General features: G+C 36.5%; 1 protein-coding gene across 1 annotated transcript; it reads right to left on the bottom strand.

Annotated features, from left to right (window-relative positions):
• Positions 1 to 1,323: 1,323 nt before the first annotated feature.
• Positions 1,324 to 26,489, bottom strand: LOC120636510 (long-chain fatty acid transport protein 4-like). The gene is made up of 12 exons (XM_039908022.1): positions 25,954 to 26,489; positions 18,796 to 18,949; positions 17,879 to 18,119; positions 17,067 to 17,286; positions 16,717 to 16,918; positions 15,462 to 15,595; positions 14,337 to 14,395; positions 11,333 to 11,476; positions 7,651 to 7,724; positions 6,217 to 6,438; positions 5,379 to 5,532; positions 1,324 to 4,287 (listed from the first exon to the last, which is right to left on the bottom strand). The coding sequence occupies exons 1-12, from the start codon at positions 26,127 to 26,129 to the stop codon at positions 4,136 to 4,138; spliced, it is 1,932 nt and encodes a 643-aa protein (XP_039763956.1). The 5' UTR covers positions 26,130 to 26,489; the 3' UTR covers positions 1,324 to 4,135.
• Between the last annotated feature and the right edge of the window lie 581 nt (positions 26,490 to 27,070).

Here is a 27,070-nt window from a genome sequence, read left to right as displayed (position 1 = left end):
TTCACTATAACGTCAAAGTAAAATGTACCCTGTGTTCCTATTATTAAAGTCTTATATTATCATTTTTATTTTACATGGAGCGCTAGCTGTAAAAGTGTGGACAAACTTAAGCTTTAAAACAAATGCAGTAGAATATTTTTTCTCTAAGTAGTGTTTCGACTCTCGTAAACGAATACAATGGTCTCGTGCTATGAGTAGGTACTAATGATATATTTTTTTTATTAGTATCGCTTGTGGTCAAAGTTCGAATATATCTGTAAAGTAATTAAAAATTATTTTATTTTATTGGTTCGAGAATATTGTATGTTAAGTTAGACTATATTTTGTGCATCTATGGGATGGTGTAGTCTGCAAGCAAGTAGTTGGCGATGCCTGCGATATGTCATTATGCAGGGTTTAATAAAAATACTTAAAGGCTCTCGCCCTGTAGTTGATTACATAAAAACTAACAACTTTTACTTTTTCTTAACTCTATAGAAATATTTAATATTTTACATAGATACTCGGCTAACTCTAATATTTTACGTAGTAACATAACATCTCTTTCGTGCTCGTGATAGTTTAGCAACAGGAATATGTATTTATTTTCAGTGTAATATCACTTTGCCGATTTTTTTTAATACTTAATTTTGAAAAAGTTGAACTTAATTTGTTTGTGTTATGATAGCAACTGCTAGACCGAGAGCTTTCTGGTGTTTTTTATTTAACCCTGTATATATGCTAGTATGTTCAAAGTAACAAATAAATTGCATGCGGATTATACCTCTCGTTTAATAATAATAATAATAATAATAATAATAATAATATTTCATTTCACCCTTCAATTACTATATGAAAAATGTACGACAATTTTTATATGTCCACGTATTATTATTGTAAATACTACTTTAATTTCGGAGATCTTGTTTTTTTTAATCTAGTCATAGCTTCCTCGAAATAATGCTAGGTATTAAATCAAAGTATTTTTATTTTTAATTCACTAGCATTGAATGTTGACTGTTATCATGATATTACTTTTTTTTATATTTTCGAATAATCAATAAAAACGTTAACCTAATTATTGTGCTAGGTTTTCTATTGTATGTTATGACGTTTACTAAATGCCCATAAAATAGCACTATAAAAGAACTACAATTATTACGTTTAATTACATTATACATTTCGTAAAAATAAACCAATATTATTTTACTAACTTTAAGATATCCAGCAAGATTGTTTCTGAAAAATAAATTATACAAAATAGCGTACTGTTTTATTTTTTTTGAAAATATTGTTTATTAGTAATTAAATTATCTGGCCTGGAAAAAAAGTAAAACAACTTGATACGTTTTGTAAGTATTTATTTACAGCTTACAATAATTTTATTGATACAGCCCATTTCCAATACGGCCCTTGTAACAAGGCACGAAATAGTATTTAATTAAAAAAAAAACAATGTCTGTTTAATTATTTAATAGATATATTAATATTTCGCAACTTCTATGAGCCTAGGAACATCAAAAAATTAACTAAAAAGACTAGAATGCGGAATGTTATCTACAAAAAGGAGATTGGCAAAACCCACTTAAGCATTAGAATTTAGCTAACAGTTCCACAGACGACAAGAGTGGAAATTCGCCGCATTCGTTACCATGGTGAAATAACAGTAAGGAATTTTCTAGCTGATCGAATAAAAAACATCAAATTCATCATACAATAGTAAGTACCTACACTTGAATAAAAATATCTTAATAAATTGGACACAACAAACAATATCAGAAAATAATTGCAACAATATTTCGTCGTTCTATTTTAAGTACTAGAATAAATTATACACAAATCTCTGAGAATAGTGCTGTATTTGTCTTATTGTGGCTAATGAAAAGGTTAGGGCCGCAGTAAACATATCAAGAGATTTGTGTACAATTGAATTAGCCCTGTCTATATACTTATATTAAGTCTAATCTCGCCAATGTCCTTTATCTACATAAACTGATTATAAAATGTTATTTTAATTAACTATATTCTCTCTCTCTATATTCTACTTTTTAGGCGATGACAATATGCACACTAGCTATAGGTACCCGGCATCGCGTTGCTATGTCTGTCTGTTAAAATGGATTATCGTTACAGTAAAAATATATTAAGTGAAGCTAATATGTATTTTACGTCAGGTGGCGCTGTTTCAGAAAGTATAGTTTATCGTTAATTATATACGCAAGTAAATCGTTCTTTATACTTATAAAATTTGCTCCACATAAGTATAAAGTACGTATTCCACTTTATTGTTCGGTTTTTGCACATTAACCATGGCATAATCCAGTAAAGAATGTGTGTCGCCAATTAAAATAAGGTGTAGAAAACATTCGCAAACAGTAGATACATACCTATTTATACTAAGAATAGGAGGTCTATCTCACGAAGACTGTTTGGTTAAGGTTGTGCATACACAACACTTGTGCATTGCTTAGTGGTCGTTTACTCGGGATCTATAGTTTTTTTACTGTAGCTTTTATTCAGCACCATCAGAAAAGCAATATAGTGCAAAAACATGTGTGCAAAACTTGATCTTAGTTCATCATCATGTCAACAAATGGATAAAGTTTCTCTATGAGAACTCAATTTACGCAATGCAAAATGATTATGCTTTAGGGATTTTCTGCATTTGAATAATTTTATCGAACTAGAGTTATTCAATTATTACCTATACTCAATCACATTTATTAAGTTGTGATACTTATCTACATAAATTTCATTTTGTTTTGAGATGTTTTATGATTTTATTTTAATTTTTGGTATCTTATAAAACATCAATAAATGTGGAAAGAAAATAGTGCTGATTGATGCTATATTGTTAACATTTTAATGCTATGATTAATAATTAGGTTTACATTCAAAACCCCTTAAAAAGTGCACTACAACCTACGTGGAACGGTCTTCGTTAGATAGATCTGCCTTTTAATTAAACAACGATAACATCATTTTTAATGTCCAGCTTACTAAATTTAATTACTAAACGTAATTTTAAAACAAACAAATTCCTTTTCTAATCCTAAGAATACCTTTGAAATGGTATATTTGGTACCTAAATATTAGCTAAGCAAAAGTATAGAGACGTGAATTTAAAAGTAAAACCTTATAATATGTACTAAATTGACTCTTGATAGTAAAATTTAAATAAATCACAATATACAGAAGAATTTACTATGTTTTTCATAATATTAATAACTAAGCCTTCAAATAGATTTTCACATCACAGTATGACATGAATAGCTTACCTTAAAATCGCCAATTATTATATCTATAATTTTGCGTGTCGCCCATTTACATAGGTATTAGGTAGGTACTCTTAATTCCGTTTGAGGTAAGAGGCTGCTGGTCAATTTTAGCACAGCAGATTGCTAAGGTTATAGCCACTAGGTGGCTAATTACTTATGATTTTATTAAATTATTTTATTTATCTGTCCACCATAACATAAACTATAAATTTTCATACATATTTTATTAAAATATATATACATATATTTATCTTATTTGGTCTCAGACCAACCAAAGCCATATTTTAGCATTTGATATTCTTTCATAAACGTTTTCCTCTTGACTCTTCAATTAAATGTGTCAGTCAAGTGCAATTAAATATAAATGTGAGTTGAGATTTGTGAGCTTAAATTTATTTCCTTTGGGTCAAACTAGCTTGCAATATTTTGTAGGTGCATTTTCAAAAACGATCGTTTCAGTTCTAAGGTAGTAGGTATATGAAAGAAATACAAGTTAACGTTTCTAAACTGCATAGTAAAATTCTTACTCGACCAAACAAAAATTTAGTTTCTTCAATTCCATTCAGACATCAGGGTCATTAGGCACGGAGGCATTACCCTTGTCCTTATGAGATAATCCACGACGTGTAAGTGACTATGCGTGAAAAAGTGCATAATTTGGAAAATTCTAGTCCCACAATTTTAGTTCCTTATTTCCATATAAATAGAGAAATCCATCCATGAAAACAAAGAACGAAAATACAAAACACTGATAACTGACGGATGTTATATCGGATAGTTCTGACCCTGATGTGTCTGGATGGATCTCAACACCCACTTTCTCCCATCAAGCTAAAGTAAACAATAATGAGGCAAATTTTTTGTAAGTGTGAAGAGTTCTATAGTTTACAGCGAGCGTTGCAAATATCGTTGAAGAGCTGTGTCGTAAGAGGCTTGAAGTCTTCCCCCGACCTGAAGAACAGTGGGTCTTTGATGACGTCTGGGTCAAAACCTTCTTTCTGGTATTGCCGTTTCTTTAATTTGAATGTGCCTGTAATGGAAAGAAACGAAACGGTTGAAATTTAGTGGTCGCCTTCGTAAGTATATTTTTTTATATATTTTCTTTTTCCATTTATTGAGAACATTAAAATCATACTGAATTATTAAACACCTACTTTACTCACCTTAGAACTCATCTTTTAACTTGCGCAAGTGAGAATCTAACTGCGTTAATTGTGTCAGACGACCTCACTTAAAGTAGGTTTTATAGCTAGAGCTAACGTTGGTCGAGTTGATCTAATGTTAAAACGATTAAGTAGACTTGAATGTTTAATAGCTATGTTTAAGACCGAGTTGCTGAAAAAGCTAGAACAAAATCGAGGAAAAAACATGTTGCTAAAGTAACTTGATCACACGAACTACCTAAAATAAACTTAGCAATTTCTTTACAAGCTTGAGAAAGACACTTTTTCGGATCCAATACAGCAACTAACTGTCCAGGCCAAATGTATCCAGCCAGGCTTGCAGAATGGACTAAAACAGGTTTGTCACAGTAGTGACAAGGTGAGGATCCCGCCTTAAAATTGAGGATCGGTTTGCGCTTTGACGAATAACGTGACTAGCCAATTATGTAATGGGAACGCTACTACGGCGGCCTTCGGAGGTCATCAGGGCAAACGACCATAGGCATATGCATAGTCCATCAGATTCAACCGATTATCAGTTTTTGTTAAAAAACAGTGTTCTACCTACTCATTAGTGGAATATAACGGAACACAAGCAGCAGCGTCCTCTGTGCTACTGCTACCAACTACTGCGATCACCAACCTGTCTGCCCGTTATCGGTTCCATTGGAAAACAGTATTATACTAACTAGTGTCTCTGTGTGGTGACGGCAGATCAGAATACAATTGTCATTACTCCTTCTGTTCCTGCGAGTGTCGTACTAGTAAGGAAATATAACTTTACAACGGGCAGCAGCGTCCTCTGTATTACTACTATCATCTACTGCGATTGCCAAGCTGTCTGCCTAGCGTGGTTATTTTGGTTGGGAAAGAGAGAGAGAGAGAGAGAGAGAGAGAGATAGACAGAGAGAGGGAGGAAGAGAGAGAGGGGGGGGGGCTCTCGATCATAATGACTCACTAGTGATCTCGATGTCTGACATGAGGCGCAGGAACAGCGGCCGCGCGTACGAAGGCAGCGAGTGATCGAGCGCGCGCGAGAGAGCCTTCAGATCTAGTGCGTCGGCCGGCACCGCCACCGCCGCCATGCCTGCGCGGCCCTCCGTCTGCGGGACCTGGGGGACAGCAACAAAAGATAAGCATCTAGAGACTTAAAACAATCCTTGAAGTTAGGTAAATTTACTTTTTTTGCCCATTTTCTATATTCAATCTATGCGCAATCTATACATTTTATAACTTAGCAACGTTGATATGGACCAAAAACAAACATAATTTTTTTAAGAAATAACAACTGTTGATAAACAGAATGCAGATAGATTGAATATAGAAAACAGACGTTATACGGCTAAGCGAAAAAAAATGAATATAATGCCATACTCGGTTTATGCCGCTCACTTATCAGTCAAGGTGTCTTTCGCACGAGAGGCACGCACGGCCGACGTCTCTTGCGATAATTAAAAAAAAGATGACCACAATGGTCAAAAAGGAACACTTTTTTTCGTAATTATTAATGTGAGCGACTTGAAATGTGGAATATTAATTCATGATACTGTCCACCTTTACCGCTCAAGGGAGAAAAACAGAAATGATGGGTCTTTATTTTGAATCATCATTGACCATTCTAATTACTTACCTACAATGACCGTATTATGTTCAGATTTAAGTATTTCCAGGACACTCATTCCGCATTCACAAGTGTCGGTTAATTTATTTGAACAGTAACCGCAACGCCTATTACCCATAAAAAAATCTCAATACTTTACAATCACCAGTTGTCCAAATATTACTAAAGTACTTACAGAAACTCCGTAAACTACGACAGCCGGTTGGTCTAGGGCGGCTCGGATGACGTCCTCAACCTCAGCGGTGGCAACATTTTCCCCTTTCCACTTGTAGGTGTCGCCGGTGCGGTCGCGGAAGTACAGGTATCCAAGCTCATCCGCCACCAAGATGTCGCCACTAACGAACGCCGCATCGCCCTTCCGGAACACGTCGCGGACGAGCTTCTTGTTACTGTCACTCTGGAAAATCCAATTAGCATTTAGTTATTTGAAAGAAAGGCAACGTTGTATGCAATTCCTTATATCTAACAATTAAATTTGATTATATGAACTTATTTAATACATTGTAGATCAGGTGAAGTCGGAAAGGTAATTCCTAGAGAAAAAAAACGTATCACGAACTCATACGTGATGTCAAACGGCGTAAGGCGCTCTTTTCTTCTTCTTTTTTTGATTTATGGCTTTTCGTAGTGCAAAAACAGCACAATGTACTTTGCCAGTGTCAAGTTGCTTGGAAAAGTTACGAACTAGAGTGGTCAGTAAAGAAATGTATTTTTCATAACTTCGTCCTGCAAGTAGTTGTAAGACGCTCACTCTCGTAAAGTTTATGGGACTCCTAACTGACATTTGACAGAAGAAAAAATATAAATTCGGTTTTTTTAGTAACCTTATATCCATACGTAAAATGAAAAATATGATAATACAACATAAAATACTACTCCTTGGTGCCAAGTGAAAATCGAGTGGTGAAAGGTAAATAAATCGTGCCTAAAGAAAACGGCCATTAGAAGTTATTGACTCCACAAAAAGATTTTGAGCCTAAAACTGAGATCGGAATAGTAAATAATACCCAAAATCCGCTTTTGTAGGCTCAAATATTGCTGTGTTGAGATTTTGGCTCTCCAATGCGAACGAAATTTCAGACACATGAAAAATCGAAAGTTGCGAACATCAAAGCGTCTAATGACTAAAATAAGTGTATGAAAATGCATGCCACATGTAGCGGCGACCGGCGCGGTATTGGCATAACTACGGGTAGGTACAGACTACATTTATTTTCGCCACGCACCACGCGATTTCTCTAATCTAAAACAGCACATTACTGTATGGTATCGTATTTATCAAGTGTGTTTATTATAGCAAGTTGCAATATTATAACCATTCCCGTTCTCTGATTGTATCAAGTGTCATCCCCATCATCTAAATCCTTTTTTTTTTTTTTTAATAAGAAACGAGCGAGCGTGGCATGGCAGTGGTTACTTCGATGCATATTTAGCACCATAACTGCCAATGTGTTTGAGGTGAAGAAGAGTGGCCAAGTTATGTATCTTTGAATATTGATTGTTTTATCAGCAACCTGAAACCCCCATATAAAATTATTATTATACTTTAAAAATTTACAGGCGTCTAGTGTTAGATTTTCTACTTATAAAGTTATATTATTATATTAACCTTGTCAACATATCCATAGTACTCTCTGGACGCGTTGCCCTGCGCGATCAGTCCGATGAACATGCCCGGCTCATCTGGAATACAAATTACATATTAACTACGTCACTGTGACCGATCAAGAATCAAACGACCGTCTGTTCTTTTAACTTTAATCTTTACTTAGTATATAACAAAGCAGCTTCCGCCGTTTGTACGCATTTAAACTACGCAACGGTTTTTAATGCAGTTTTCAGCTATAGATAGAGGGTTTCAAGATGAAGGTTTTATGAAATTCGAAGGTCGTAGTTAAACATCTATACTTATAAAAAAACTGTAACTGGAAGATTTCTGTAAATTTAATATATTTTCTCCGTCTGTCTGTCTGTTTGTCTGTCCGGGCATCACGTGAAAACTACGGGACGTATTCAAATAAAATTTGGTATAGTGGTAGCTGCAGTGGCGTGCACTTCATACATGCACAAAAACACTGCCTACCTACCTAAATTGAATATAGCTCCTATAGTAGGAGATTTTTTGCCGTTTTATCCAATTTTCCTGGTGTATGCATACCCTGGTAAGAAACCCGGTGCACGCCACTGGGTAGCTGATATTCCGGGTAAACATATAGGATACTTTTTATCCCGATAAACAATAAGTGTCCTCCGGGAAATGGGATGAAAATATTTATCAATTTTACTTCACAGTTCCGTTAATTTGGACCGATTTTAAATACTTTTTCTTTATTTCAAAGTGTATACTATCAGGCATGTATTGTTTAACTTTAATGGAGATATTAAAATATTATTAATCACCAGTGCGACCTATTAAACCCGTGTGAGTCGCTAGTTAATGCGATGCTCGAAGTAACGAGTAAAACCGAGACGCACGCGGCGTTGATGCAATGTGGATGACTTAAATAGCCTATATCGATCCACTGCTGGACTAAGGGCCTCTGCCAACGAAAGGGTTTTCCCATAATCACCACGTTGGCCGACGGGTTAGTGATCGAAGTAGGAGCACAGAAGAAGGGCCTTGGCCCAACAATGGGATGCTAATAGGCTGAGGTTGATAACGTAAGTATATCAGGTAGGTACCTAACCTAACTTTTCCAAAAATGAGTCTTTTTTGCGTAATTACCATATTGTAACCACGTAAAATTTAGTATTAGTTACTTATCCATATGACTAAACAACTTCCGTATCATTATGATGATTTTAATTAATTGTATAAGATCTATAATTAGGTTTATCCATCCTAACAAATTATTTATAGCTATTTTATTTTCAAAAATAAAAACCTATCCTAAGTTCCTACATTCCGGCAATAATGTTATAGATATTTCGGACGACAAGCCGAGACACTACACGCATTGACTTTCTCGCTAGCATAATAACGAAAAAGGTCAATTCGTGAGCGAGAACATATTTTTAACGAACATTTTTTGACGACTGAAAGCACATATTCCTCATGTATTATTGATGATGTTCACAACAATATTGATGAACAATTCAAAAATACACAACAATAAGCATTTTTGAATAAGACGATATAGGTTTTTTATACCTATCTATAATATGAAGAGGAAATATTTGTTCGTTTGTTTATATTTAATCAGTAAACTCTGAAACTAATGAACCGATTTTTATAACTCTTTCAACATTAGAAAGATTTTTTTTTGTTGAAGTAACATAACAACGTTATATTGTATTTCAGTAATAATAAGGTTTCTTAAAACATATTACTGAGGTGCTTTAACCACACGCACTGATTTAATGGTACGGAGCACATAAATAGGAACTACATACATACTTTAAAAAAACTGTTCATTGGAATGTCTAAATAAGCTCCAATAACGAAATTCATGTAAAATAATAATTAAAAAGTGTTTTTAATCATTTAAAAAATAATAATACTTTAAAAAAAACATCACGACAACCTTAAGTTAGATAAATCTTGCCCTTTACAGCATGCCCAGGTATTTCATATCATTAAATACGTACGGGAGGAGAGTTTACATCTTTGAGTAACGTGACGACCCATATTTTTTAATAAAATATTATTACTTTGATGAATAATTATATGTGAAGGTTTTAATTAACTATTGTAAATTTGTATCTACCCTTATAAGTCTGTATATTGGTATGGTAATGTATAGTGCTGGTATATTTAAAAGCATTTCCTGAATGAATGACTCCACAGTTTTTTTATGGATGTCCCAACTCCTAAAACGAGTGTGACGTCACAGAGGCAGGAAAACAATATCCGTCGTTGCCGCATTGCCTAATTTGAATAATTTTAGAGCACAGCGATTAAGTTAATTAGAACAAAAACTACAATAGATTGCATTACACTCTTGAGTTTCCCAATGTCGTATAGAATAAGAACTGTGGACGGAAAACTGCCTCGGTTGTCTAGTGGTTAACACGTTCGACTACCGATCACGAGGTTTTGGGTTACATTCCCGGATATTGGGTATCTGTGAAGGAATTGACTCAGAAAGCTCTTTAAGCTGTCGAGTAAAACTGTAACGGAAATGGAACCCAAGATCGTGAAAACTCGTAATCCGTAGTGAATCATGTTAACCACTAGACCAACGAGGAAGTGGTCGATGCTTGAAGTAAACTATACATCATAGTTGCTTCTTCCAATAACGCAAGTTAAGCCTCCATCAACAGTTATATAGTTACCTACATCATATTCAGTTCAAGAATGTGTCATGAGCACGTGACCCAGGTTTAATTGTATGCACAACAAACTAGAACAGTATAAATCAGTGTTACCAATTACGAAATCAAAGTGATACTTAGTCCGATGTGCGTGGCATTAGGGTACCGTACCTCAAAACGAAAAAAGGTACTCTGATAGGTAATCCCATCTCATCGTCATAATCGTAATCGTAAAAAAACACCCGGCTAAGTTTTTTGTGGGCTTCTTCTTAGACCAGGACGCGTTCGGAACCCTCGTAGCTGTAGTTTTAGGTTTACGAATATGGTTATCGTCATCATCTCACTACCGTGTAATTCTCAATTAATGTACGCATCAAAAGTGCCACCTATGGGCCTACTTGAATAAAGATATTTTAGACTTCGACAAAATTTTTTTTGGACAGTTTACCTTTTTGTCAATCTTTTTGTGTGTCAAGACCCTCTTTTCAGGAGCGTGTGAAGGCAACAAGTTGAAATTAACAGGTATGCAATGCCTTGGGAGTTATATGATTTTTTTTATAGCTTTAAGTAGACTAACGTATGCGGTAAATGTCTTTATGCAGCATATATTACACTTGGAAGGGAATCAGAACCTATGATAACCCACTTGACCAAGAATCATGAAATGTCATAGAACACAAGTTAAGTAAAGAATCTCAAAACCTTAAGTTGTATTAACATTGCTTGGAATAGCTTGGAATATAAATCGATGCCCGTGTTGCCGTACTATTTCCATACCTGCAAGTTTGTAAGGCCTCGGTGCGTGAGTACCTACGACCCGCACTTAGCCGGTTTTAATAAAAAAAAAAAATTCCTTGTTCAAAAAGGGTTTATGTAAATATTGTTTGTGGATATTTACCTTCCATTATGGAAGTTAACATGCAAGGTTGACCGGCCGCAGTGCTTTGAAAAAACTTAATACAGGTCTTCTATGTTGACTTCTAAATAGTTGTTTTTTTAATAGGTGATAATCCCATAAGGTATGGTAAGAAACTCACTGGGCTTGCATCGTATGCAGCATCCGTCAGGTCCTCGTACAAGATCGCCGTTGTCATCAGCTCGTACAAGGGCGATGGGGTGCAGGCACGTGGGCACCAGCTTGGGCAGGAAACCCACTGCGCCCACCGTGTTATCCACGTTTACTGCATCGAATAATGTTATTATGTTAATATCTTTCGCATGTACCGTACAGGTATCATACCTACGCAATACATTAAAGAATCATCGTTATCAACTAGGGTTCATTGTTCAAATCGTTGGGCTTTGTTCCCGGGAAATCAAGCTCGAGAAAAGTCGAGAACTCGAGAAATCATGTTTCGTTATAGATATTAACGTTTTCTTTCATGTTGATTTTTTGTTTAGTTTAATAGAAGCTATTTTTGTTTATAAGTTCTAAATAACCAGCCAAAAATGGTGCTGTGATTGTAATTTAATTATAAGTTAAGATATTAACGTTTTATTTCATGTTGATTTTCTGTTTAGTTTAATAGAAGCTAATTTTGTTCATAAGTTCTAAATAACCAGCCAAAAATGGTGCTGTCATTATAATTATAAGTTTAAATAATATTATTTCTGTATTTTTTTTTAAAAAGTTAATTAGCTAATTAAGATTAATATTTTTGAATATAATCAATAAAAGTTTTATGATTAATTTGATACTTTTATTTGAGAGAAAAACCACTGAATTTGTTGACGTTATTGGAACCAAATAATATGAGAAAACGTACGTGAATGTAAATTTCTCGACAACCCGAGAAGACTCGAGAAATTAGCCTCGAGAATTCTCGAGACCCGAGAAATTGAAAAGCTCGAGAAATCATGAACCCTATTATCAACCCATTGCCACTTCTGCAGGGCCACAAGTCTCCTCTCAGAATGAGAAGGGTTAAGGCCGTTATAATTAACCACGCTGGCCAAGTTTTTGGTGGACTTCACAGTTCACACACCCTTGGGAACAAGCATGAATATTTCCTCGCGATGTTTTCCTACACCGTTAAAGCAAGTGAAAACTCGAAAAAAAATGCTGCGGGAATCGAAATAGCTACGGTTTGTAGGTACTTATTAATCATATTTACATGTACTATATCTATTTCTATATCGCCCGTATCTTAGAAACATAATAAAACACTATACGATAAAACACATATAAAGAAGAAAAAGTCTTGCTATTCCGACTTATTAGTTTAGAAACACACGACTGTAGTACTTTCTTTTTACTTATTTGTAACTTTTCAGATCTAAGACTAACCTACTAAGAGATGGTTTTGAAAAAAAAAATGGTAGGTTACATAGGAATAACCTTTACAAAACCTCCAACTTTTACATTTACAAACCTTTGTGGTTGAAAGGACTTTCTTTTTTCCAGGTACTTTATACTATTACTATTAGGTAGATACTATTAGCCATAATAAAATGTATTTAAAGAAGTCAAATATATTCCAAAGTACTAAGTAGGTGGAAATTGGAATGGGATCTAACAACAAATAAGTTTTACGTAAAACGCCAAGAAACGTCAGAGAAATGGGGCGTACATATACCTACCTACGTAAGAACAAAATTCGTTATAGGTAGGTACGTATCGAATCTATAATCGCTTCCTTTGTTTACAGCATGATGATAAAAACATTGTCATCATTATTTGGCCGAGTTAGAACTCCAAGTGTCGGAAGTGACCTATGTTTATTTATATTCCTAATTAACTCATGAATTAATCATACACTCAGAGTACTATTCATAGCACACCGCATATTATTTTTATATCGCAACTATAACTAGTGGCTAGCATAGGAAGCTGCAATTGTCTAGAGTTTGGATCTATGAATAAAGTACTAGGTATTAATTATTGCCAACAATTTTAAGGTCGTTGACATTAGACTTTGCGACAGCATCCAAACAATGTTGTCTTTTAAATAATTGGAGTACCTACTAAGTTTGTAGGTTTTTGACGACCTCCTTGGCGCACTGGTGAGCGCTGTGGTCTTATAAATAAAGGCCCCGTGTTTTATACCCGGCGGAGTCAATTTGCGAATTTTCTTACAAACCGACAAAGACGTACCGCCAAGTGAATTACCTCTAGTTCGGCGATGATGGCGTGTAGAAAGCGATTGTAAGCGCCATGTCCCAAACAGGTTAGAGACCATCCGTAAATTATGACACACGTTAAAGGGGAGGGAGGCGGTCGACGAAGTGTGACACTGTGTATTTTCAAACTAAATCTCGTGACGTCACATTTCCAAATCTACGTGTTAATACACGATCTTTGCACTATTAACGAAATACTCAAAACATTTGCAAGTATACGTATAAACATAAGATTCAATACATACATTAGCACTCAAGATAATTACGTTTTCTTTATTTAATAAAGTATATTTTTTTTGTTGACGGGGGGGAAATCTTCTTAAAAGATGCCCAATTCTCTGTGGGAGAATTCTCTGTTGATATTATAATGCTTCAATAAATACCTACCTACTTGTTTCAATAGCCTGGTAAAATCATTTTGCTTTCTACCTTTACTCCGGTAATAAGAACGATTACCTAGCATGGTAATTCTTGCAGTTTATAATAAACCGTCGATACTTAGGTACCTACTCCAAGGGAACGTATAAGTTCCAGAGGTATTAATTTAGATATTAGAGTAAAAAATGCATGCCTATTTTTACTTCTTTTTTTAAAGAAAGTAAAAGTAATATTTAAAGTTCCAAATATAAAGATTAAAAAGCTATTCCTGACTTTTCAATTATATTCCTTACATTTATTTCAATAAAGTAAAATTTCTCAGCGTCAACCTTTTAATAATATGATGTAGGTTACACAGGCGGGCAATATGTTCATGAAAATTGCTCGTTTTACATTGATACATATATAATATTTTTTCAATGATAGTATGTGTTAGTTATATGAAAAATACACAATGCTATCTATCGCAGTCATGATAAACTGTGCAAGCAATAAATATGAAATACACAACTACAGCACTTAGGTAGATAGTTGGGTACTTACTGATGTTCGCGTTTCCCTCCGTCGCGCCATATATTTCATTTATCTGCGGTACTTTAAACCTAAAAAACGAATAAAATTTATACAATCATTTAGATGTACAAACAAGATGTTTACACCTTACTGTTTGTAATGTACGTGTCTGCGAGACTTTGAACCTTTAGACAATGATAACAACAACAAATTTAAGCGACACTGTAAACCAAAACAAAGAATAACAACAACAGAAAGCGTAAACACCTCTTTGTTTGCATTGTAATGATAAAAATTTGAGATTAGTTTGGACTTTTGTACCTAATAAATCTCGAACAAGTACATCCTGAATTATGAATTGCGTGCATCTATTTGCTGTCTCATCGTTATTAGAAGAACATGGGAATTTATACCTTTATACCTACAACTTGTAAATTCAAAACGAAATAATACTTCAGAGGTTTTAGAAGTACATTATTTACTGTCTCTAAGACTTATCTGTGAAACCGAAACTCTCATGGTTTTTGAGTAAATTCACTGCCCTAGTTTATACCGAAAGAAATCAGATACAGCCCTGACATCACATGTAAAATTAAAATCAAGTGACTCCTGTCATTTTATTAGGTACGCGTGGCGTAGCGTAGGTACTATGTATGTGTTGGTCTCTAATCTTTAATAGGGTTGTTAAAAGTAAACACTTAGAATGTTTTGAATTAGTTTGTATCGAAAAATAAATATATGCTTCTTTTGATTAAATTTAAAGGGTGATTCCTTATACAATATGCTTATGCACGCTTCAACAGTATTTCGTAATTCCGTTACACGTTGTACAATAAAAGCCTCCGTTATTTAATATATTCGTTAAAATGAGGTAATTAAGGCGCGCAGGTGTTCGTTGTTATAACAACGAAACAAGCGCAAAAGGGCGCTCATACAACTGCCTTAACCAAAACCGCAATTCAGTTTCTAAGACACATCATTAGGAATAGGGAGTAGTGATAAAATAAACAACCCTAAACTAGGCTTAGTTACTTAGCCAAAACAAAAAAGATGTGCTAAAAGCGTGATAATTGGGTTTAAGGGACGCGACGGTGCTAAATCAGTAGGTTGTTGAAGACGCCCGGATCTTAATTGTTAACTAATGTTGTCAGGTACCTGTCGACGATCTGTTGCCAGATATGCGGTCGCATGCCGTTGCCGACTAGGATGCGCACGCGATGCTGCGAGTCAGTGGGGCGCGGCGCAACTGACACGAGGTAGCGGCACATTTCACCGATATACTGAGCCACCTGTAGGAACCCAACACATCACATGGGAGCGGACAGCCCTTTTATGTTTAAAATACATAATTATTTCCTATTTCAATCCAAAAATAAAGTTGTGGTATTGCAAGCTGTTGATTAGTATGTACAGGTTTTATGTGTGACCTTTATTTTGGAAAAAAAATGGCAGACAATCCTACATAGGTTCCATACTAGAATTCAAACCCCTTTTGCAGATTTAAACTACCTACTTTAGCTACTTAATGACAGTTACATACATAACTACTTATTCTTTAGATTTTAACTAAGTATAGATTCTTTGCTCAACCTCACGGCGTTTATACTTGTTAATGAAGATTATAATAATTGTCGAGCTCTTTAGCGCAGAAAAAAATACAATAGCAGAATAATACCTTATATATTGTCATCCTCTTAAATTAGCGTCTCTGCAGGTAATACCTACTTAGTTCATCACTTATGATCGCTTGATGTTAAAAATTCCAAGTTACCAAATCGATCTAAAGAAGTTTTGATCTTAACGTCAGCTTTTTGCTTAATCCAAATAACAGAATTAGTTTTATTTTTTGATGTAAAACATCTATTCGGACTCCTTGGCAGTAAATTAAACCCGTTTTCATTCATGGAAAACGGCCCAACGCTCGTGTGGGTAAACGGTGCATTTGACGAATATACCACACATGCCCCAAACGACATCGCTGGGCGACTACGTGTCTTGGATGGAAATGATGATCATATATCACAACTCCTCAACGGTTTTTCTGAGGACCTCCCTGACGCAGCGGTGAACGTTTTTAAGTGGAAGTCCCGTGTTTGTCCCAGGCAGGGGCAATTCGAGAATTTATAATTTCTGAATTTTCTCTATTCTGGTCTTGTGGAAGGCTTCGGCCTTAGCTAGTTGACACACTACCGACAAACATGCCAAGTGATGTCGCATAGAAACCGATTAGGGGTATAGGTGTAATAAAATAGCCATATCTTTAACAGTTTAGCCCGTAGCCATTTTAGACGACATCATCACTTACTAGCAGGTGAGATGCAACCAAGGGCTAAAATTGTAGTGGAGTAAAAAAAAAAGAAAGGCTAACACAGCCACAAAAGCAGACTTATGATTGGTAACAATAACTTACCGTACAATTGTACTTGATGCAGTCAGTCCAATAGTTGGTGACTGAGAACTTGTTCCGCAGCACCGAGGGTATGCCGTCGACGAGAGCGGCGCCTGTGCCCACCAGGCCGCCCGCCGTGTGGTACAGCGGCAGGGGATTGTACATGATGTCGGTAGAGCGCAGTCCCAACATGTGCACTGTCGCCACAACTATCAGCAAGTACCTAAAGGGTCATTAAAAGATTATCACTAACATCTTATAATAAGCGTTACCTTCAGAGGCGCAGGGATAAAAATAAATAGCCGATCATAGTTCTCAGGATATGCTGCGATATTTTTGACGTAATTATGACTCTACAAATTTCCACTCACTTTGAATTTGGTAAAACAGCAGCTTTAGGCATTCCCGTGGTTCCCGATGTGTAAATGTACAGAAGTGTGTCTTTGTACTGTGGTTTGTCGGTCACGACGGGGTAGTCTGGCGGGTGCTTGTACATCTCAGCACGGAGGTCGATCACTCCACTTGCACAGTCGCCGTACAGCTGGAAGAGCTTCAGCTCAGGAGGTAGTTGATCGCCTAGCTCGGCGACGGCTGAACAAAAAAGGTTAATTAGTTAACGAATGTAACTACAAATTTGGAGCTTATTCAAAATAAGTAATTAGTTACTCCTTGGACTCGTCTGAATAATCAGAATAGGGATGTTAATACTGAGTAGGCTTTGGCCGATTTCGAATCCCAGCAACTCTAACTTTTCTAAGTTATGTGCGTTTTAAGCAATTTAAATATAACTCGCTTCAACGGCCAAGGAAAACATCGTGAGGAAACCTGCATGCCTGATAGTTCTCCATAATGTTCTCGAAGGCGTGTGAAGTCCACCAATCCGCACAGGGCCATCGTGGTGGACTACGGCCTAAACCCTTCTCATTGTCGGACGAGATCCGTGCCCTGTAGTGGGCCAGTAACGGGTTTATATAATGATTATATTTGTTGAGTGTAGTGAGGTTTTTGTAGAATTTATCTAGGGTCACCTCTTTGTACAATTTATTTAAGATAACGATTTAGTAGAATTCATAAAGGGACTGTGGAAGTCGAGGAGTTCCGCATTCCCGGATTTAGCCGGATTTTTCCTTTATATCCTACCTACCTAAGGATTCACATCAAGGAAACACCCATCACCACTCACCATCAACCAGTGATTCGGAATAAATGATCGCCTTAGCCTTGGCCACTTGGATGCAGTGCAATAGCGGGCGATGCCGTAAATTGCTGTTGATAAGAGCTGACACAGCACCAAGTTTGGACATGCCAAGCCACGTGCAAATGTATTCGGCGCAGTTGGGCATAAACACACACACGACGTCACCGCGCTTCAAACCAAGGTGCTCTTGCATCACTCTCGCTATTTGGTTAGAGTTTGCAGCAACCTGCAATACAAAGTTTTTATAGAAAACCCTGGGACTCCTGAGGATTTCTGAGACGTTCAAATCAGGATGCCGATCGTTTGGCGAAGCAGGTAATTCGAAGACCTTGAACATGTTTTCCTTTTTCCCTTAGGAGGCTTTAGGTAAAGTAGACTGAAATTGGATTATGTATAAATATGGGCTACGTAAACATGGTTAAAAGGCTTTTAATTTATTCAGTGACTACGCACTGACTGACTGACTGAGGTAAATCATATAAAGCTTGGGAATAAGATAGACATGTTCTTATTTTCTCTGCCACGAAAGGAAAAATAAAAAAGCATTTAAACCTGAATCATTATGGGCCGGTTGAAAGCAGAAAAGGGCCCAGACAGTGTACAAAACACAAGTAGCAATAGATATCTTGCATATCTTATCGTAACTTCTCTATTATTTACATTATATTCACACTCTTAGCCATAATTATTATTTTAACGTCACCAAAACCGAAATATGTTTCGTCAGAAGTGAAGATGTCACAATTTCTTAAGAGAATCAGGGTACGATCGACTAAGTACTTCAGATTCCCATAGTATGATATATTTAATGTAAGTTCAAAACTATTTGATTTTCAAACTTCCCAGCTTAAGTTAGCTACCGGCCGGGTTCTGTAGATTAAATCGTTTAAAGTCTTATATACCTCTTGGAAGGTCCATGTCTTATCGCCGACCATGATGAAGCATGGTGCGTCAGGGTTTTTGAGGGCACGCTGCGTGAAGAGGTCAGCCACAGTGCAGTTCCGCCGGCCCCAGCGCTTGGAGCGGATCATTGCGTTTGCGTACCGCCATAGGAATCTGACACAATCAGAAACAGTGTATGCATTAAACTGCACAAGCAGCAACATGCACTACCTACCTTAAGTATTTTAGGATTCAAATTGAAGGACTATGTCTTTGCTTAAGTTTTAGTAAGTGGGTCCTATGGGTACTACTGACGCGCGTGCGGCTGTCACGATTTTGATTTCATCGTCGTAATCGCAACGCGGCCTGATAATATTAATGGCATGTAAATTCTAAATGAGCCATATAATTACGTTGTTTGAAATTGAACTGATAATTCAATACAAGTACCTACCTACCTACCTAACGACTTATTGTTATGTAGCCGATACTTAATGCATAATTTTCCTTATGATTTCTTATTTCCAGATCCAATCAGCGTCAAATCTATTAAATTAACACCTCAGAAAACAAAATATTTTATAAGGTTTTAATGTTACCCATAGAATCATAAATAAATATGGATATGCGATATTAAGATTTTTTTTTTAAATATGTATAATAAATGTTAAAAGAACAGCAAAATAGCTCCTAGAAGAAATCTCTTTGGATAATCTGTCCTGTTCCATCCATGCCCTGTACTTTGTCATGTTCTTTTTAATTATGGTATAAATAAAAGAAAATACAGTAAAAATTATAAATAACCAGTTTACACGAAGTATACAATTAGGCGGCCTTATCGCTAAATTGCGAACACAGCTTAAGACAAGAGGTAGGTGGTGCTTATAAATACATATATTCATAAATAAATATCTATACATAAATACTATATATATATTTATAATAAACTTACACACAATATATAGTATAGGGTATATGGTACTTACAAAATAAATAAATAATATAAATAAATACATAGCGTTGTCCTTGTCCCACTCGATTGACTTAGCTCAGCCCCATAATAATGACCTACCGGCCTATCCGCAAATGTAACAAGTCGTAAGGCTTCGGTGGTAAATAAATTATTCATTTTTATGGAGTTTCGCGGATATGTTATCTTCTGTCTATCTATTTCCATGTCTATAGAGGGGACACGACGAGCTCGCGTCACGTTTCCACCGTATAAAACCGTGCACAAAAGTGTCGTTATTTCTTTTATTTTAGTAATAATTGATGTTGCCAGCAGATAATTTAAAGAAATTAGCTAATGACCCAATTCGGCTTCGCATTATTACTTCGGCCTCGCTTTCGGTGGGACCGAGTTCCATCTCTGGCATGCACCCTTTAACTTTTCAGAGTTATGTGCTTTTTTAGCTTTGCTCGGAGTATCCCCAAGTGATCAAATTAGAAAGGAGGAGATCCGTAGAACAACCAGAGTAACTGACATAGCTCAACGAGCTGAAGTGGCAATGATCGGGGCACATAACTTGGAGAAAGGATGAACGTTGGGGTCCCAAGGTGCTGGACTGGTAAGCGCAGCGTTGGTCGACCCCCAACGTGGTGGACAGGCGACATTACGCAGGTCGCAGGCACTCCCTACAAAATCCCTATGTCCAGCAGTCGACGTCTATCAGTTCAAATGATGATGATGATGAAGCGATTTAATATCTCCTGACCGTTTAAGGTTAAGGATAACGTAGAGAGCAAACCTGTTTCAACACCTGTCGTTGTACCAAAGTTCTCCGTAATGTTCTCAAAGGTGTGTTAAGTATACCAACTGCACTGAACTTGGCCAGCCTGGTTGACTATGAAACCTTCTCATTTTGAGAGGAGATCCGTACGCAGTGGATCGTTAATGGATTATAATAATGGTTATTATAATCACATTTCTCACAGAAGAAGAGTCCAAGAAATGGTGTGAAAGTTATTCTCTATTTTACTTGTACTTATAACAAATCTTATTGTTAACTTTCGCTTTTGTATGATACTCGTTTGTATAAGTTTTCACTTATTTCAAGCACTGCGGGTCACAAGTATATATATGCCTATTTATAGATAGATAAATTATTTATTGCACACAATTAAGGGATAAAGATAATATATATGTATTGAAAACATAAATACTAGAAAAATAAAAATGCGCAAAATAAAAGGCGGTCTTATCGCTTTAAGCGATCTCCTCCAGACAACCCTTAAAGAAAGAAAATGATACTTGAACAATTGACGATACTTGTACTAAATTTTTTGAGCCGAAAGATTATTTTGTGAACGACGGAGACTCAATAAATTTAGAAATTTTAAATTTTTTTTTCATTATTATATCAAATATCAAGTATATAATAGGTGTTCCCGAATTTGTAAAATGTCTTCTTCCAATAGTTTTAAGAAAAAAAACTACTTCTAAACGGAAAACCACACAAAAATCGGCTTAGTTTATTACATAAAAATTAAACATCTAAGAACCTGCCTATCTGAAGTGCTGATTGTGCTGTGTGTACGCAAAAATAAACGCATACAAATCTGCTAATCCGTTTAAGAGCGCTACCTACGGACAAAGCATTTAAATTTGTAACAACCTTCTTTTTGTGATAGGTCTTGCGGGATGAGATGGTGTTAGTAATTTAACCTACCTCTTAGACCCCGCTGAACATAGTATATAGAGCAAAATGCGGTCAAACTGCGAAATCTGACAGGTAATACTTAACGAGACTATAAATGTTTTCTTTAAAGCAGGACGTCGCGTCCCCCGAAATAAGTAAAAAAATTTAAACATATTTTACTAGTTTTTATTAAAAAGCAGACTAGATAATTTATATCTAAGCAATTGTATTGTATTTGCCGGCGAAACAAATCAGAGGGTCTTGTTTCAAGTAGGAATTGAACTCATTGCATGAGTAATTAAAATGGCCTTTAATGCTGCGACACTCAACTATGTTTTGTCACTATAATTAATTTATAAGAAAAACAACCTCAAATCAGTAGCCACGACGTAAAAAAAGCCTCTAATTAACATCATCGTCTAAATTGTTTGAGACAGGGAAGCTTTTGGTTCACTGGGGACAGAGGGGCGGACAGCCTTATTACAGGACAGTCCTAGCCACTGCTGGTCGTGTTGTTACGCTAAGAATACTGCATGATATAGGTACTTACTCATTTATATATTTTTTAAATATGCATATGAAACAACTTGAGTGTTGATTTACTATTGATTTGAAAGAATCCTTTTAAATAGGTAGCGTGGTAGACGAAGGGTGAAAGGGCATTCCAAATATGTTTGCGGTATTAGAAACGAGACAGACATACGAACAAAGCGTTTGCCTTTGTATATGTCGAACTTTATGGTAGAACGACGATGCATCGCATAGGTACGAAGGCGTTCGTTGGTAGAAAGATCACGATGGAACTAAACCAAACAGTTCCTGTACCATCTCCGAAAATAAATATCCCGTAGAAATTAGAATACCCATCGACAGACGACCTCGTGACGAAATTCCAATTGACTATCGTCTCGACGCCGTTGAGTCTCCTAGCGCAATAGTTCAAAATCTATGGTTAAAAATTTATTTCAAAGCTACTGTAAATGCAAAGGCGAAAATAAACGCAGAGAGACGTTTTAGCGTTGCTTATCCTTAGATATCGCCGCCTTGTCCATGGGCAAACCAACGCCTTATAAATCGAAAGCTTTGTTACAGGCTCATTCCACAAATACCTATCTAGTAACGGCCTCAGTACAGACGCCTATGAATTTAAAAATAAAATGCTATTTATAAATTCATGAACACATGTGTAATTAGGTGGTAGCAGTTGGTATATCTACCACTGAATATCGCATCGTGGCGATCGATATTAAACTGCTGTCAATGTCAAGATACTAAGTAGAAGTAGCTACAGAAATATAGGTCAACGTTGTGTACACTTTCCCACGGATATGGAATCACTTTGTCGGAAACCTACCTACCTACCTACCAATACGGAATGCATTACATATTTACGAGGGAAGAGACGCACATGGCTATCATGCCCTTCATGTATAAGTAGTCCCTTTAGGTATACATTCAAATCAGTCTTGTCGAAAATAACCTTGACAATTGCAATCTGGGTTACTTATCTACTCATTTCCTTTTTGGTAGGATACTGGATAAAAGGACAACGACGATACAAGAGGAACCATAATCATGACCTATAAAATCAACTAGGTAGGTATATCAAACACATTTAATCTAGCGCAAAGCGTTTTAAATAAAGTACTCACGAGGTTTAATGAGATGATCATTTGTATTTTGTACGTAACCAGGTATTTAAATCTGTTTACCTAAAATTCTATAGATAGAATTGCAGGATTTGCAATTAATGACATTTTAAATTATAGGTATTTTGGGTCTTGTAGTAAAAGAGTTATGAAAAATAGTGTATACATTGGAAGGGTTAAATCAAACGGCATTGCGGCGTTAGTTCGGGCCTGCCGAGCTGTTGCGATTGTAATCCTATAATTAAATAAACACTGCAAAGCCTAGCTCAGACGTTTGTGCTAGTGGCAACTGACAACGTACGAGAAAATCATTTTTAAGAGACTATCTAGGTCTCTAAGTCGTTAGTGTTATTTTTCTTATTTATGATTAGACATCTTCATCATCATGTCAACCAAAGGCCAAATCGTCAAAAGGCGTTTATATTGTGGTGTACAACTGTCGATAGAACTTCTCAACCTCACCCAAGATTTCAGTGGAAGAAACAAGACTACCATGAAGCTCTGTCTGATAGACAGACCTATCGAACTCTTTGGACCCTCTTTTTTTCTTCTTTTTTTAGGACGGGTCTTGTAGAACTTAGACCCGACCGTATGGACAGTTTCCGCCAGATATGAAATGTTTTTAAGACAGAGCTCGTTAGAGGAAGTAAAGAACCACCAGGCTTCAACATGCTTATTTGTGCCTCCAAGCAGTTGTTGTGTTCCAGTCTGAAGGGCGTGGTTGCCAGTCACGAGGATAAACAAACCTGCGTCTCAGGTTGAGGGCTAGAGTGCGGACTTTGCACTATTGCACTTTGTAGGAAGTTTTTCTTACATGCCCTAAAGTGTTTTAAGTGGCCCATCTGCTAGGTCCGTCAATGATTTAAAGAAGAAGAAACAACTGAACCCAAACTGACCACATTATCTATAAGTCGGGGGATAATTTTCTCCCGGAATCAAACACGAAATTAGGGTGATAATCTTCTTTAAAAGATTTCCCCTGTTAACCAAAATAAAAAAGGCGTTGTTTGTGGGACATCAAAATACCTATCATCTTTTTTTATTTCGATCCGCACCCTAATGCATCGAACTGTAGACGCATTTTGTTATAGATCGAATTTTGTACGGTTTCATGTAAAGGAAAAACGGATTAGCATAACTGGTGTGACTTCAGTTATCGTTATCACAACTGATGGAAATGAGGTATTTTTTCATTCCGTAGTCCTTTCTTGTACTCCATGTTATCAAAGATTTTTTGAAACTCGTTTAATGACTTGGCTACATATAATCTATAAGAGTAGGGATATTCTCATCTTCATCTGTAATGGAGATGCCATGCTGCTACCGGTGCAGAGTTTACTTGCAGATTATATATTAACTGGGATTGACAGTTTAAGGTGCCCCCTAAGACACAGCAGTTGACAGCAACAATTTCCCAAAAAACTCCCAGCTGATTACTAAGTTACCTATAAGATGAAAAATTTAAGCCGGACCTCGTGACCTGTAGTCGAACATGCTCACCCCTAGACGAACACGTGAGTATTGCATGGAGATTACCTTTGCCAACGGTAACTGCATGCGCCATGAACAAGCTTACCTACTGGCTAATTTATAAAGGTAACCGAGTATTTTAGGTATACTTTATGAAATCAATGATGAGTAACGATGAAATGAAACCATCACATGCCCATAGCCATCAGAAGTACTATATATAACAGAGGTAACCAATCTTAACTCAACGTGTTGCAAAGATATAGTGATATAAGGTGTAAAGTATGAAAGATTGGCTGACCGATAGACTTTGGTGCCCCAGGATGGTAGAAATCGCAGCCAGCTGGTACCTACCAGAGCTGTTGTTCTCCGCGATTTCTAAGCACACACACAGCACAAGTTCTTAAAAGTAATATAAAAAATTCGCATAGAACCTTTGCAGCCGCAGTTCTATATATTCCGACCCACTGCGTTGCGTCGCACGCCCACCCGATTTTCTTTGTTTGCTTGTATCCTTGGGACGTAGCGTGATATTAAATTGCATCTAACTTTCTTTAAGAATAAGACTATCGAATGCTAAGAGATTCGCGCGTACATACAAAAATACAAACTGGACAGCCATCGCAAAAACAGCCAACATCGATCGGCATGTTCTCCTGTTGTCTATAGCACGCGACCGACGACTTTGTTTACATAATTATAGTATTGATTTATTTTATTCTTATAATGTCCAAGCGTACGTTAATTTGAACTCACGTTACAAAAACTTTTGTAGTAAGTCAGCTTGTGTTTAGCTTTGCTGTTATTGACCACTGTCCTGTTGCTGCTAATTTCCTTACTTTATGTTCAGTTATAAATATATTTAGGTGAAGCGTTTGGATGTTTACCTGCTTTAATCCCAGAAAAAAGAGCGGCCCGTCAAAATATTTTTTGCGTTACATCGCCTATTTATTGAGGAAGGTTATATAACCCCAAAAACGCGGGGATATGACGGGCAGCAGTTTGTGTGTTAGAATAATGTTCAACATCATTCAATTAGATAACGTGCGCTTAATTTGGAGTTCACCATGTTTGGATATAAATGCATAAATTTATTGGTTTAAACAGTTTGTATATTAATTTCGTCATACTTACCATTTACATGAAGGTACCATAGATACTTCGCATCAGAATTGGACTCGGAATTGAAAAATCGGTGGGAGTTTAAAATTATAATATTTTAATTTCGCGTTAGATATATTATCTTAATGTTTCCCCATTAAATGTATCTACAGTGTATGTACTATTTGACGCATCTTATTTTGTAACATCATTTTACTCGCACCTATAAAGGTGAATAGAAATAGGTACGTAGAAATACCTACCTACGCAAAACAAATCAGCTGATAATTATTAAAGAGGAAAGTAAAGTGTCACTTACTTGGTATCCCTCGGTAAGGTTTTCACGATCACATAAATCCGTTTCCTGTATCGGTATATGCACGGTGCTATCGCGAGGATAGCGAATATTGCCGCTTTCGAAAGCGTGCTTAGCACGGCGGCCATCGCGGCGGCTAATGCCATGAGAGCGACGAGCGCTGCCAAAAGCGCGTCCATGCTGGCGCTTAGCCCAGTGGGGCGCTCCGCTCACTAACTACGCACAGTCAGCTAAACAATGCGCTGGTAAACACGAGGACGCGCGCGGGGGATACGTGCGCCTCCAACGAACACTTTCCAGTAAATGCGCAAAGGACGTGCGCGGGACGCCTGGCGCTACGCGGTACGTCAATGGCGGAGCCCCCCTCGCCACATGGGCATTGTACATGCGCGAACAGCTGATCCGATGGGAACGCTTGGTGTACAAAAAACCGGCGGTTACCTAACTCATATAAATTGTAAACGGTTAACTGCGGAATGAACGCGTCAAAATCTATATATTTTGTAATTTTTTGTAATTTGATAGCAGATTATGACTCATTTTGATATTGGTTGTCTTAAAACTGACGTGCAATTGCTCCTGATTGATGGTAATAATATGTCAATAAAGCGACGGATAAAGAAAATAAATGAATATCTAACCTTTTTGTTAATTTGGGATACCTCAAAAATTTTGGTACAGTATAGGTCTTGTATCTGAGGTCCAATAGCAGTTAGCAATGTAAAGGTCACATATATTGACTTTTATAAGGAATCATAAAAATCATCCGTAATACATTCAAAAACGCGTAATTATAGATTCAATTAAGAAATAACTGTACATGTACCGTATACACATGTTTTGTAAATTTTACATCATATACTTACGTGTATAGCCATTACCTAGAATACCTAACTTTTCTTTATGCCTATTGCAATGTAGGTAGTAGGTAACTGTATAATGATATAAATTTTATAATGGCATGTTGATTTTTATACAATAATTATTTACAGTCGTAGAAATTCATATATCCCTACCACAGATTCGATTCATGGAATTCCATACAAACAGGGATAAATAAATTAGCATTCATTGATCTCCTGCGTTCCTTTAGGTATGCAGCAGACCCGTCAATTTTATC

The sequence above is a fragment of the Pararge aegeria genome, chromosome 3, assembly GCF_905163445.1.
Source record: "Pararge aegeria chromosome 3, ilParAegt1.1, whole genome shotgun sequence".
Lineage (NCBI taxonomy): Eukaryota > Metazoa > Arthropoda > Insecta > Lepidoptera > Nymphalidae > Pararge > Pararge aegeria.
This window is presented reverse-complemented; position numbering and strand designations above follow the sequence as displayed.

Coding starts and splice junctions, on each gene's coding strand:
- LOC120636510 (XM_039908022.1), bottom strand. CDS start 26,129: ATGGACGCGCTTTTGGCAGCGCTCGTCGCTCTCATGGCATTAGCCGCC. Junction 15,596..16,716: donor GCATCAAGTACAATTGTACG/GTAAGTTATTGT, acceptor GGGTTCCTACAG/GTGGCTCAGTATATCGGTGA. Junction 7,725..11,332: donor CTGCATACGATGCAAGCCCA/GTGAGTTTCTTA, acceptor TTTGTATTCCAG/ATGAGCCGGGCATGTTCATC.